The sequence below is a fragment of the Bison bison genome, unplaced genomic scaffold, assembly GCF_000754665.1.
Source record: "Bison bison bison isolate TAMUID 2011002044 unplaced genomic scaffold, Bison_UMD1.0 scf7180017864213, whole genome shotgun sequence".
Taxonomy (NCBI): domain Eukaryota; kingdom Metazoa; phylum Chordata; class Mammalia; order Artiodactyla; family Bovidae; genus Bison; species Bison bison.
In genome coordinates, this window is record NW_011494785.1 from 71,641 (window position 1) to 83,700 (window position 12,060).

Genomic DNA, 12,060 nt, shown 5'->3' on the forward strand with positions numbered 1-12,060 from the left:
TTGGAAGGACTGATGCTGAAGCCGAAACTCCAATACTTTGGCCACCTGATGTGAAGAACTGACTCATTTGAAAAGACTCTGATGCTTGGAAAGATTGAAGGTGGGAGGAAAAGGGGATGAAAGAGGATAAGATTGTTGGATGGCATCACCGACTCGAAGGACATGAGTCTGAGCAAGCTCCAGGAGTTGGTGACGGACAGGGAAGCCTGGCATGCTGCAGTCCATGGGGTCACAAAGAGTCAGACACAACTGAGCGATGGAACTGAACTGAACTGATATGTGTGTATGTGCTCAGTCACTTCAGTAGTATCTGACTCAGTGATCCCATGGACTGTAGCCTGCCAGGCTCCTCTGTCCTTGGGATTCTGGAGGTAAGAATACTGGAGTGGGTTGCCCTGCCCTCCTCCAGGGGATCTTCCTGACCCAGGGATCGAAACTGTGTCTCCTGTGTTTCCTGCATTGCAGGTGGATTCCTTATTGCTGAGCCACCAGGGAAGTATATATATATATATACATACATATACATACATATATATATATATATTTAGAACATTGTAAATCAACTGTACTTCAATTAAAAGAAAATACTAGTCTCTATTGTCCAGTCCTTCTTCACCACTGATCATTTTGTGGAAAATGAGGAGCTCTTTGTGTGCTTGCTGGCTTGTTTTTCTGTTTCCTTGGAAAAGAGTAAAAGGGAGACTTTGGATCCCTCCTCACCAGAATAAACTGTAACATCTCAGTGCAGCATTCAACCCAGAGAAGACATTGTTGCCTGACTGACAAATTAACCAAAACCACCAGGGAAGCAGATGAGAGCATGCAGAATTTATTTGTTTTTCTTTTTCATTAGCTCATAATTTTGTATTAATACAAAAGGAAAACTGACTTTCAGGAGACACACTGAAGCAATTTTTACCTTGAAATTTTAGACTCTAAAATCTTAAATAGCCAGTTCTAACTGCTGTATGTGGACTTCCAACTGAGGTTCAGGTATGTTTGATGAGTTTCTAAAGCAGAACATGGCACCTCGCACTGATGTTATGCTAATCCACAATCCTCAGTTACTCTCCACTGGAAGAGAGGAGAGAAGCTGATTCCCTGTTTTCATGATATTTAAATATGAGCTCTGAGGGCCCTGAGTTTCCAGGACACAACAGCCCATTAAACTCCTTTTCTATGGTGCTGAGGTCTTGATGTGGAATGAGACAAGTCAGCCAGCGCTGGGTTATAAACATGCTTTATTACAAGTAGATAGCAGAAATGATGTGGTCAACTTCGAACAGGTAAAGGGGAAACCAAAAAAAAATCAAGAGAATGCCCCACAGCAAATTTCAGAGTCAGAACTGGAACAGGAGTGGGTCATCCAGAAAGAGGACCCCCCCACCCCATGAATAGAGAAATAGAGGGTTTCCCTTGCACACTGAAGTCCACAGGATGGACTCGGGGGAGAGGACCCCGTGTAGTTAGTCCAACTATACTGAAAGACCAACACAGCCACAGGAGCAGAACCCTACCTCCAACCCAGTGTCCCGACAACCAAGTCCTGTCACTAGCTCAATCTCACTCCCGTGTCCTCTCTCAGTCATGGTGAAATAATGGAACTATTGTGAGGAAGAGAAAGTCCAGAGGGGTCACAGCCCTTAGAGAGGCTGGTGGGACCTGTATGGTTAGTCTACACTGGGGGCACTATACTCCTGCATTGTCTTCCTTATCCAGTCAACGTAGTTCTTGACTCGCGTGTAGATCCCATAGGTCCCACACTGGGGGCCCCAGGACACCAAACCAGCAACATAGAATTTGGGCTTGTTTTCCTTAGGGTCCTGTACAGCAAAGGCCCCACCACTGTCCCCGTCACAGCTATCAACACCCTTGTCATTACCGGCACAGATCATGTTCTCAGTGAAAACAAAAGAACTGATATCTATTCCAGGATTGACCCCCTTCATCTCCCGGCATTTGGATAAGGGAGCAACGGGTAGCTTTGCCCCTCTGAGCTTAATAACATGACTTTTGAAATTTGTTCGACCCCAACCTGAGATCAGGCCCAGGACGTTCTCTGGAGGGTCATATTCTGAGGAGGTGCCTGGTAGGCAGATAGGGGCGACCTTGGGTCCCATTTTCACTGGGTCTCTCAGCCGCACCAGCGCAATGTCATTGTCAAAATTCTTTCGTGTTATCGAAGGATCCAGGACCTCCCATCCTGGATGGATAAACACTCTCTCTGCAGTGAGCATCTGAGCATTTGACAATTGTGAGGTGACCACTGAGGAGGACCCAACATACATCACTGGGATATCGTTTCCCTCCACGACATGGGCAGCTGTCAGCACCCAGTATTCATCAATGAGAGCCCCACCAGCCCATGGGTTCGAGAAGAAGACTTGCCAGGGGAAATTTTCAATCTTCGCAATGGAGCCTCCAAATATTCTTTGTGTTGATCTAAAAGGCTCGCTGGGGGTGCCACAGACTAGAAAGGAAAAAGAACAAGGTGGGTAGTCGCTGGCCCCCAGCAATCCTCCAGCCACTCAAACACCTGCTGGGCTTCATTGTTCTCAGCACAACACAGCCAACCTTATGCAGGAAATCTCCTACACCAACCTTCAAGTTGTAAACTTTCAAAGACGTGAACATGCGCTTGCACATCCAATCACACAAGTAGGTTCAGGTGTCTGGGGTACATTGCCCTGTGCACACCTCCTCTACAAGCGGCTGTGCATTTGTGAACTTACTGTACAGTGGTGTAAAGTACAATAGTATAGCATCTCTACTTCAAGCCCAGGATGTCTGGAAGCCAGTGTAAAAACAGCAGTGATATGGCTGGTATTGTCAAGAAGCTCCAGCTGTTGAAAGATACTACTGTACTTTTCAAGGTCCCCTACTGTAAGATTAAAAGTGTTTTCTCCGGATTTCTCAGGTGGCCCAGGGGCTAAGGGGCTGTGCATTCAAACCAAGGAGCCCGGATTCCATCCCTGACTGGAGAACTAGATCCCACATGCTGCAACTAAGACAAAGCAAAGCCAAATAAGTAAATAAAGATTTTTTTAAGAAAATATTTTCTTTATTTTTTGTATTGTTTTGTATTTTGTATGTATTATTTGTGTGAAAGTATTATAAACCCTTTGTGTGAAAAGTATTATAAACCATTATTATACTATAAGGTGTTATAGTACAGTACAGTTGTGTTAGTTGGGTACCTAAGCTCATGTTGTTGGACTTATGAACATGCTCTTGGAACAGAACTCATTCATATGTAGGGGACTTACTGTATTTGGTCAACCAACTCACTGCCTGACTTATCTGAACTCACTTAAGGATCAAATATCCCACATCGCCAGTGCCAAGAGTGGGCTTGTGGGGGAGACTGGTTAAACAGAGCCCATGTATAAAGTACTGAACCTAAATGAGCCTCACACTATGGACAGCTTAACTCACAGTCCTACAGGAGGCACATGTCACCCCAGTCTCAGCACATCTGGTCAGGGACCCAACTAGGAGCCCCAGCTGGGAGTCTCTGTTCTCACACATGTAGTGGGAAGGCAAGCCTTCTATCTGCCTCTGATGCCCAGGTCCAAAACTATCACCTTCTTCACTCAAGTCCTAACTGCAGCCAAGTACTTCCTAGGAACTGGATGTAGGACAAAGAGAGGGTTCTCTTTTCCCATCTTTCATCTCATCCTCCAATGACTCAGGTAAGGTTGCTTTGCCATTACCCAATGCAACTAAAACTGAATTGTATTTCAGATCAAGTTGGCTTACCTAAATCCCACACTGGTCCGCCCGAATGGACTCTGAGTTGAACATAACAGACAGATGTGGGTTTAAAGCCTATCCCATCCCTTCCTGAACTGTGAACTCACAATGAATTCATTCAAACGTAAAGCAGGACCAATAACACCTCGCCCAGAGGGTTATTGCAAAGACTTGATTGAATGAGATAATAATTTCAATTAGTTAGCTGAGTCCCTAGCTCTCAATTACAATGTTGTTACTATGAGCATCATTATTATATTCTTGGCTTTGTCTAGGAGTCTTCTTCTACTCAACTCTAATCTCTATAATGATGGTCTGAGTGTTAGTTGCTCAGTCATGTCCAACTCTTTCTGATCCCATGGACTAGCTCACCAGGCTCCTCAGTCCATGGAATTCTTCGGGAAAGAATACTGAAGTGAGTTACATTTTCCTACTCAAGGGGATCTTCCCAACCCAGGGACTGAACCCAAATTGCAGGTAGATTTTTTACCATCTAAGCAACCAGGAGAAGCCGTCTAATCTCTATATAACCCCTTATTTCTTTCATTCTTCTGTATCTTGTTGCCAGATAGTCTTTTAATATAATAACTAGGATATTCAACTAATCCTGTTTCTAAGTGTTGGTTGCTCACTCTCAATTTTCAGACCCTGTTTTTAGCAATCCTAGATCCTTTTCCTGCACCAATATTACCAAATCTAACACCCCAGACTCTGACACCAACTGTCACTGGCTGACTTTTCTCTTTAGGTCAGTCACCCTGACAGTGCGGTTGATGAATTCCCCAAGGCCCTGGCAGATCCATGCCCAAATTTGTCTCCACCTCACTGAGCTAGGCTCAAGTCCCTTCCCAAGTCCCTTCAAGTCCCTTCCCAAGAGGATTACAACTCCTTTTAGAAGGTGAGCCCTATGCACACGCACCTGAGAACACGCTCTCTCCCCAAGTCTGAGCCCTGATTACCTGCAATGCATTTCGGCGGCTCTATGCCCAGCACCTTGTTCACCCAGCTCCCATTGCCACTGCAGTGATACACCTCTGAAACAGCACAGAGAGAAGGAACACACTCACCATCATATCTTCTCACTTATCTTCTGCCTTCCATTCAGAGCCTCAGTGCCTCTGGGATTTTAGGAGGCAATGGGATCAAACCTACCATAAAATAATCTTGAGAACATCCTCCAAACAATCCCTTTGGCCCCAAACAATCCCCTTGCCCAGGAATTAGAAGGAACATTCTCCAAAGCAGAAGGAAGAGGATTAAGGTGGAGGCTCGGAAAGTGCTTCAAGTAGGAAATTAAATTGAAAGTAATGAACTGGGACATATCATGAGCCATCCAGCCCTTCATCCAGCATCACCAAGGCCTTTCCATCAAGAAAGTCAGTTGTAGGACTTCCCTGGTGGTCCACCGGTTAAGACTCTGTGCTCCCAATGCAGGGGGCACTGGTTTGAACCCTGATTGGGAACTAAGATCCTACATGCCACATGGTGTGGGGAAAAAAAAAAAAAAAAGTCATCATAGAATAGAGACTTGAAGCTGGAAGCATTACTCCTGTGGGTTCTACATTACATAGTTGGTCAAAAGCTGGATGACCACATGAAAATGGATATTTTAGGGGGAGTTCTTGAAGCTGAGCTAGGTGACCTCTATGATACTCTACAGGTGATCCTGTACAACCCATGCCCCCAACACTATCCTGTGTGAAAATTGTATCTTTAGACTAAACAAAGAGGATGAACAAAGCCCAGCCCATCTCCCTCATTCTCTCCAAACTCTCTCCAACCCAGAAAGATCGTACTATTCACCCTCCAACCCTCTCACTCTTTCTTTCTCTTTTCTTTAGTCAAAGAAACCTTACCGCTCTCTTCATATTCCATGCTGTAATATGGCATCTCACAAGAGTATCGAGTGATGGAACCAAATAGAGTACTTTCTGGATCTTCGACTCTACCATGCTGAATGGGTTCAGGAGCGCCACAGTCCACGGCTACAGGAGGAAGACAGGAGAGAGATGGTCAGGATAGACACTTCTTCCCAGGAAGAGTCCCTGGGCCAGTCCATCCTCCCAGCTCTGATCCTCACTCCTTCCCTGCCTCCCCCATCCATAAGCACATCTGGGGTGAATCCCCCACATCAGCTTCTGTGGCCATGATCATCTCCCCAGCCTACTGAGTCCTGCCACTTCAAATGGCCCTTAGAACACTGCAAGAACTAAACTGCTTCCCGGTGGTTGGTGAGGCCTCTGTAGAAATGGACCCATAGAATGCTATTAACTCTACTAATCTCATAGCCCCTTTCTTTGTAAGAAAGCTGCTAGTCTGGCAGGCCTGGGGTCAGATCAGGACTAGGATTCTACGACTGATTTGCCTTCAAAACCCAATCCACTGTCTCACAAGCCTAAGAAGAAACCATGCATTTGTATCTCAGTGCCTTAATCTTTCCATTTCCTTTGGGAGAGGGGAAATTATTCCCTTCTTTATTCTTAAGGGAAAGAAGGTTTATTCAGTAGACAGACTGTGGGCCATCTCAGAAGGTGAGAGGCACCAGGGTTGTGAGTTTTCATAAGACTGAGTAATTTCATAGGCTAATGAGTAGAATTATTCCAACTATTTTGGGGAATGAGTGGGGATTTCCAAGAATTGGGCCACCGCCCACTTTTTGACAAAAGTAGTCCCATTTTAAAGAGATGCATACGTTGACACCGCAACTTGGAATTACTCCACTTTCCATTGCTTTGACAAGTAGAGTAGAAAGATGGGGAACCAACACTTCCCTGGAAAATAATAAACCTCAATATTAGTTTATAAAGAGAGATACAGGGAATCAAAAGCCAAAAATGGAATTGATCTCTGGCCTTGGATCAATGAGAAGTCTTTACTACAAGAAGCCTGGGGACATCTTAGCAGAATGACCCAAAGCATCCAGGAGTTGGAGCTAAAAGAACTTTGTCCCAGCATACCAGTCCCCTTCCCCAGGAAAACTGAAGCCAAAAGGAGAATGTGAAAATGTCCAAGGATCTTCATGGCTGAGAAGACAACTAGAGATCTGAGGGGTTCTCTTGATGGAGAAGGTGCTAGACCTCATTCAAACGAGAACATTCCGTAATTGATCAGATAATTCCAGTGTGCTCATCCTGACCTAGGGACTAGAGAGGAGCCCCTGATAGTGCTTTACCTGCACAACTTCAAACCCATCCACACAGGTTATCTTCACCACATCTCTGAACACATATTTTGCTCTCTCAGGCTCCCAGAAGGAATTGGCAGTGACTTCTTTAGGACAAGGGATTGCTTGAAAAGGATAGGAAAAGAACTTTACCAAATCATTGGAGAATCATTATTACATATAATCATTCTCACACTTGTTGGGTTTCCCTGGTGGTTCAGTGGTAAAGAATCCACCTGCCAATGCAGGAGATGTTGTTTGATCCTGGGTCGGGAAGATCCCTAGAGAAGGAATTTCAACCCACTCCAGTATTCCTGCCTGGGAAATCCCATGGACAGAGAAGCCTGGAAGGCTGCAATCCATGTGGTCACAAAAGAGTCAGACACAGCTTACCAACTAAATAACAACATATTTTCTACAGTTGTTGACTCATCCTCAGTCCTGAAACCCAGCATTCCAACACGGAGGTGGTTAAAATAATATGGCAGGGAATTCCCCGGCGATCCTGTGCTTAGGAATCAGCGTTCTCACTGTTGAGGGTACAGGTTTGATCCCTAATCAAGGAACTAAAATCTCGCAAGTCTGACAGTGAAATGAAATTAAATAAAATAGAATAATGACATTACTAACTAACCACCTCCAGGCCATCTGCATTTGAAAATCCAGTTGAAGGATTCCTAAAAGTTGAGGGTTTCTCACAACCACTAACAGGTTTACATGGTGCTGAGGAGCTGCTGTGTTCTCAGGATATCCATCCCTACAACAATCCACTGTTTTGATTTTACCTTGGGCAAGGACTCTGGTCCCACCAACCAGAGGGCAGCTTCTAGGTTACTCACGATCTCCATGGTAACGAAATTTCCATCCCTTTCTTTGTTCTGATCCATCAGTTTGGAAGATGATATTCAGAGCACTGCTCTGGGTTTCAATTGTTAGTGGCCCAGGAAAGCCGTTCCCACAGTAAGGACCAAAATGCTGGTCTCCTGCCACAAACTGAAGAGAATCAAAATGGGGAAATCAGAAGAGAGAAAGAACTAAAAGAAAAAGGTAACACGGAAGGGATAAAAGTAAAATAAAATAAGAAGGAGAGAAAGAAAAAAAGAAGGGACAGAAAGCTAGATAATGCGTCTTCAGGGAGAACTCTCTCTGAGTGAGTTGGAAGAAAACTGATCATCCATCACGCACGAGCAAACTGTCGGGACAGTGGCCCTCGGAGTCAGCTGGTTCCACATCAAAGTCTTCTCTCCTCATGGTCACCACCACTCGGAACCCCTCCTCCAACTGGATCTGATAGTCACACCTTGAGCTCTCTGGGTATGGACTGGGGTAATTAGGACTTTCAACCTCCCCAGTCATTGTGGTGAATACATTCCCACTGCAATTGACTAAGGAAGAAAAAGAGAAAAGGAGAATAAAATATAGGGTCAGGCCAAGGAGTCCCAGCTCTTTACTATGGTCCTTCTTATGAACTGAAGCCCATGTGCCACAATTACACACCAATGCATAACAGCAGAGATACCTAATATGTATTGGGTTTCCATCGCATTGCTTATGTGGAGCTTTTCATGGTTATGAAGAGGCCCAAGTTGACACATATCTCTCTTCTCCAATTAATTAACTTGACCCTGTAGGCTTATCTTTCTCCACTCTTGTGGCTCCCTTTCTGTTTATGAGTAACTAAAAATTGATGCCAAGTCAAGGCCGTGGCTAATCAAAATCGAAAAGGGTAGACAGACACCTTACTGAAGCCTCCAGCCAGCCCAAATCCCAGGGAACATTCGCCTCTCCTGATGCCAAGCTCACCTCCACAGTTCTTCTTGTCTTCATGGAGGAAGTATTCTGGAGGGCAGGAGCAGAAGTAACCACCAATGAAGTTATTGCAGAAGTGGCTGCAAGGAGCATCTGCAAAGGCTGTGCACTCGTCTATATCTACAAAAAGTAGAGAAAAACGGTGGTCAAGGACAAAGACCTAGAAGGAAGAATGAAGTTAAGCCCAGAACTGCAAGTGTAAGAAAAGTAGGAAGGGTCTGTTGCTTTGAGACATTCAGTGAATCACATCTCAGACACTATACTCTATACTGTGTTGAGTCACTTCATTCATGTCCAACTCTTTGTGACCCTATGGACTGTAGCCCACTAGGCTCCTCTGTCCATGGGATACTCCAGGCAAGAATACTGGAGTGGGTTGCCAGTATTTGCCCTGCCCTCCTCCAGTTATTCCATGTTACTCTCCTGAAATATGATTCTAGACTTCTGCTTTACCATTGTGCATCTATAGTGGGAGCTGTCAACACCGAAGACCCTTGACCTTTTTCATAAACAGAGCATTTCCGCTCCAGGGATAGCATTCTGCAAGCTTAACATAATATGTCTTCTGCAGGGAGGAACAACTAATACATGTACTTCCTTACATGATGCTGGCACTTCTGTCAAATCTAAACAAGGCTTTGGCTTTATGAGATGTTCTAACATCATGATACCCTGAAGATAGGTGTAGACGCACATAGAATGTGAAAGTTTGTTTGCTATATGTTAAATGGGTTTGAATACCACACATTCCTTGTGTGAGCCTTGGCAAGTTATTTAACTTTGTTAATCTTTACTTTTCCTATCTTTAAGTAGAGATAATAACACCTACTTTCAGAATTGAGGTAGGACTTCCTTAGAGGTCCAGTGGTTAAGAATTTGCCTGACAATGCAGGGGACACAGGTTCGATCACTAGTCCAGGAAGATTCCACGTGCCTCAGGGCAACTAAGCTCCTGCACGGTAACTACTGAATCCACATGCCACGACTGCTGAAGCCCACATGGCCTAGAGCCCATGCTCTGCAACAACAGAAGCCAAAGCCACAGCAAAGAGAAGCCCATGCACTCTGGCTAGAGACTAGCACCCAAGAGAGCAAGAAGAGACAGCCTGTGTGCAACAGCGACCACCAAGTGCAACCATAAATAAATAAATATAATTTGAGTGAGTGCTAAGTCGCTTCTGTCCAAATCTTTGCAACATTATGGACTGTAGACCACCAGGCTACTCTGTCCACAGCATTCTCCAGGCAAGAATACTGGAGGGGGTTGCCATTCACTTCTCCAGGGGGTCTTCTCGAACCAGGGATTGAACCTGTGACTCTGTGTCTCCTGCTTTGGCACGTGGGTTCTTTACCATTAGTGCCACTTGTGAAGCTCTTCAAATTATATAATTTAGGTAAAGATTTAATTAATATAGGTAAAGATTTAATTAATATAAGTAAAGTTCTTAACACAACACCCAGCTCATAGTGGTTCTCAATAAATTACTGGGGTGTTTTTTATCTATTTTTTTCATTACTGTCATCACCATCAAGATACACGTTTGATTACATGTTTGACTTTCACAAAGGCAATTCACGGAGTGATCCAAGCCAAGTCAATACTTCATAAGAGTTACAAATGGAATCCTCACTCCCTGTATTGCTCAATATTTGCCCTGCTTCCAGTCTCATGGCTGGATCAATGAGGCACAAAGAGGTGAGCCTTACCCTCAGCAACATAGTACGCAGCAAACCCGGTGAAACGCTCCTCGTTGGAGAAGTCCGACCGGAAGATCACCTGCAGTTTACTGTATGGGATGTGGAACTCTTTCACCACTGGGGAGTTTGAATTCTTGTTGGTCCTCCGTCCACAGAGTTTCCCTTCTTCATGGCCTCCCGACATTATCTAAGAGAAGAGTCAAAAGAACCCAGGAAAGGGTAATATTTTGGCATGGAGGGTAGAGAGATAGACCACTTCCCACCTTAGGACTATGTGACCCGGCTTACTGTGTGCTCACGCTCTCAGTCCACCACCCCAGCCCCATCCTTTCGCACCCATCACAGTGTACCTGCACTGAATCATAGGAGCAGTTCTCAGACAACTCTATATCCAGGTGGGTGAAGTAAAGGTGGATCCCGTACCCTGCAGGGACTTCTATGTCCCAAGACTTCTCGACCTCGTTGGGGTACGCCTGAGGGTAGTTGGGGGATAGAATCTCTCCATACATAGTAGGCTCGGCATAAACCCAGGCCACAAGGGAAAACAGGACAATGCACCTAAAAAATAATAATAATAAAGGCAATTGGAGAGGTGGGTGACCCAGGTACGAGTGGACTAGGGCAGGGAGAAGGGAGGGGAGAGGCGAAGGGCACCAGCACATGGAATAGAGTCTTGGGCTGGAATGAAGCAGAAAAACCAAGGGCAAAGCCAAACCCAGGCTTAGGATCTGAGCTGTTCTCTTGAGACGATGAAGGGAATGCGTTCCATGTACATTTCTCTAGACCTGGGATCACTCACCACATCTCTGGCAATTTGTTCATCCCTGGTGAGCAGCTCTTCTCTTGGTCCTGGCTCTCTGCACCTCTGACTTTGGAGCTAAAGGGGTGGCAGGCCTAGCAGTATTTGTCGAACAAACACAGGCACCTGTTTCAGTGGTAAGGGGTCAGTGTCACCTTGGTGTGAATAACACCGAGGTTAAACAGAGCTGTATCATTAAGCAACAGTGTATGACACCCCTCCTCTCACACTGGCTCTCGTTCTAGACTGAAACTAAACCTTATCCTTCTCCCATGGCTTCTCAGGACCTTCTCCCGGTTTTCTTCCAAAAGCATGAGACTTTTCCCAAGTGCTTTGCTTCCTCTGTGCTCCTTCTTCACCCCCAACTTCCACCCTGCCTCCGCTCTGTCAGCCTCTCTTCTCCCCTCACAGAACAGTATCCCCGTCTCCACTTGGAATTTCAGGAGTTTGTCCGCATCATGACCATCCACCAGGACAGGTCTCCCTCCTCTTTTGACAAGGAGCCCCCTTATCACTTCGAACCAACTCTCTTGCCTGTGTATTATTGCATGTATTTCTCTTAATGCTCCCAAAGACCACTGACGGAGGAATGGATTTGTTTCCTTAGGGGAAGGCAGTGACCTTGGGAGAAGTGGTCTCAGACAGAGTTGTGTGAAGGGAGAAGAAAAGGGGCAGGTGAATGAACACAAAAGGAGACGAAAGCTATTTCTTCAATTTCCTACCTTAATTTTCCAGACCTTTTTTTCCTTTTCTTTTTTAACTTTACTAAAAAGATAAGACATCTCCTCGTAGTCCCTAGAAAAGTGTTGCCAAATATGCTTCTAACCCTGAACACTGT

General features: G+C 45.2%; 1 protein-coding gene across 2 annotated transcripts in view; it reads right to left on the bottom strand.

Moving 5' to 3' along the window:
- Positions 1 to 1,224: 1,224 nt before the first annotated feature.
- C1S (complement component 1, s subcomponent) overlaps positions 1,225 to 12,060 on the bottom strand; it is a 21,684-nt gene continuing 10,848 nt past the window's right edge. For both annotated transcript variants that reach the window (XM_010844917.1, XM_010844916.1), the window contains exons 2-12: positions 11,223 to 11,348; positions 10,774 to 10,981; positions 10,433 to 10,610; positions 8,720 to 8,845; positions 8,102 to 8,301; positions 7,756 to 7,909; positions 6,926 to 7,041; positions 6,446 to 6,524; positions 5,610 to 5,738; positions 4,713 to 4,787; positions 1,225 to 2,470 (exon numbers count right to left, since the gene is read on the bottom strand). In XM_010844917.1, the coding sequence (XP_010843219.1) occupies positions 1,671 to 2,470; positions 4,713 to 4,787; positions 5,610 to 5,738; positions 6,446 to 6,524; positions 6,926 to 7,041; positions 7,756 to 7,909; positions 8,102 to 8,301; positions 8,720 to 8,845; positions 10,433 to 10,610; positions 10,774 to 10,981; positions 11,223 to 11,245 (2,088 nt within the window). In that variant the 5' untranslated portion in view covers positions 11,246 to 11,348 and the 3' untranslated portion in view covers positions 1,225 to 1,670. The remainder of the gene's footprint in view (positions 2,471 to 4,712; positions 4,788 to 5,609; positions 5,739 to 6,445; positions 6,525 to 6,925; positions 7,042 to 7,755; positions 7,910 to 8,101; positions 8,302 to 8,719; positions 8,846 to 10,432; positions 10,611 to 10,773; positions 10,982 to 11,222; positions 11,349 to 12,060) is intronic.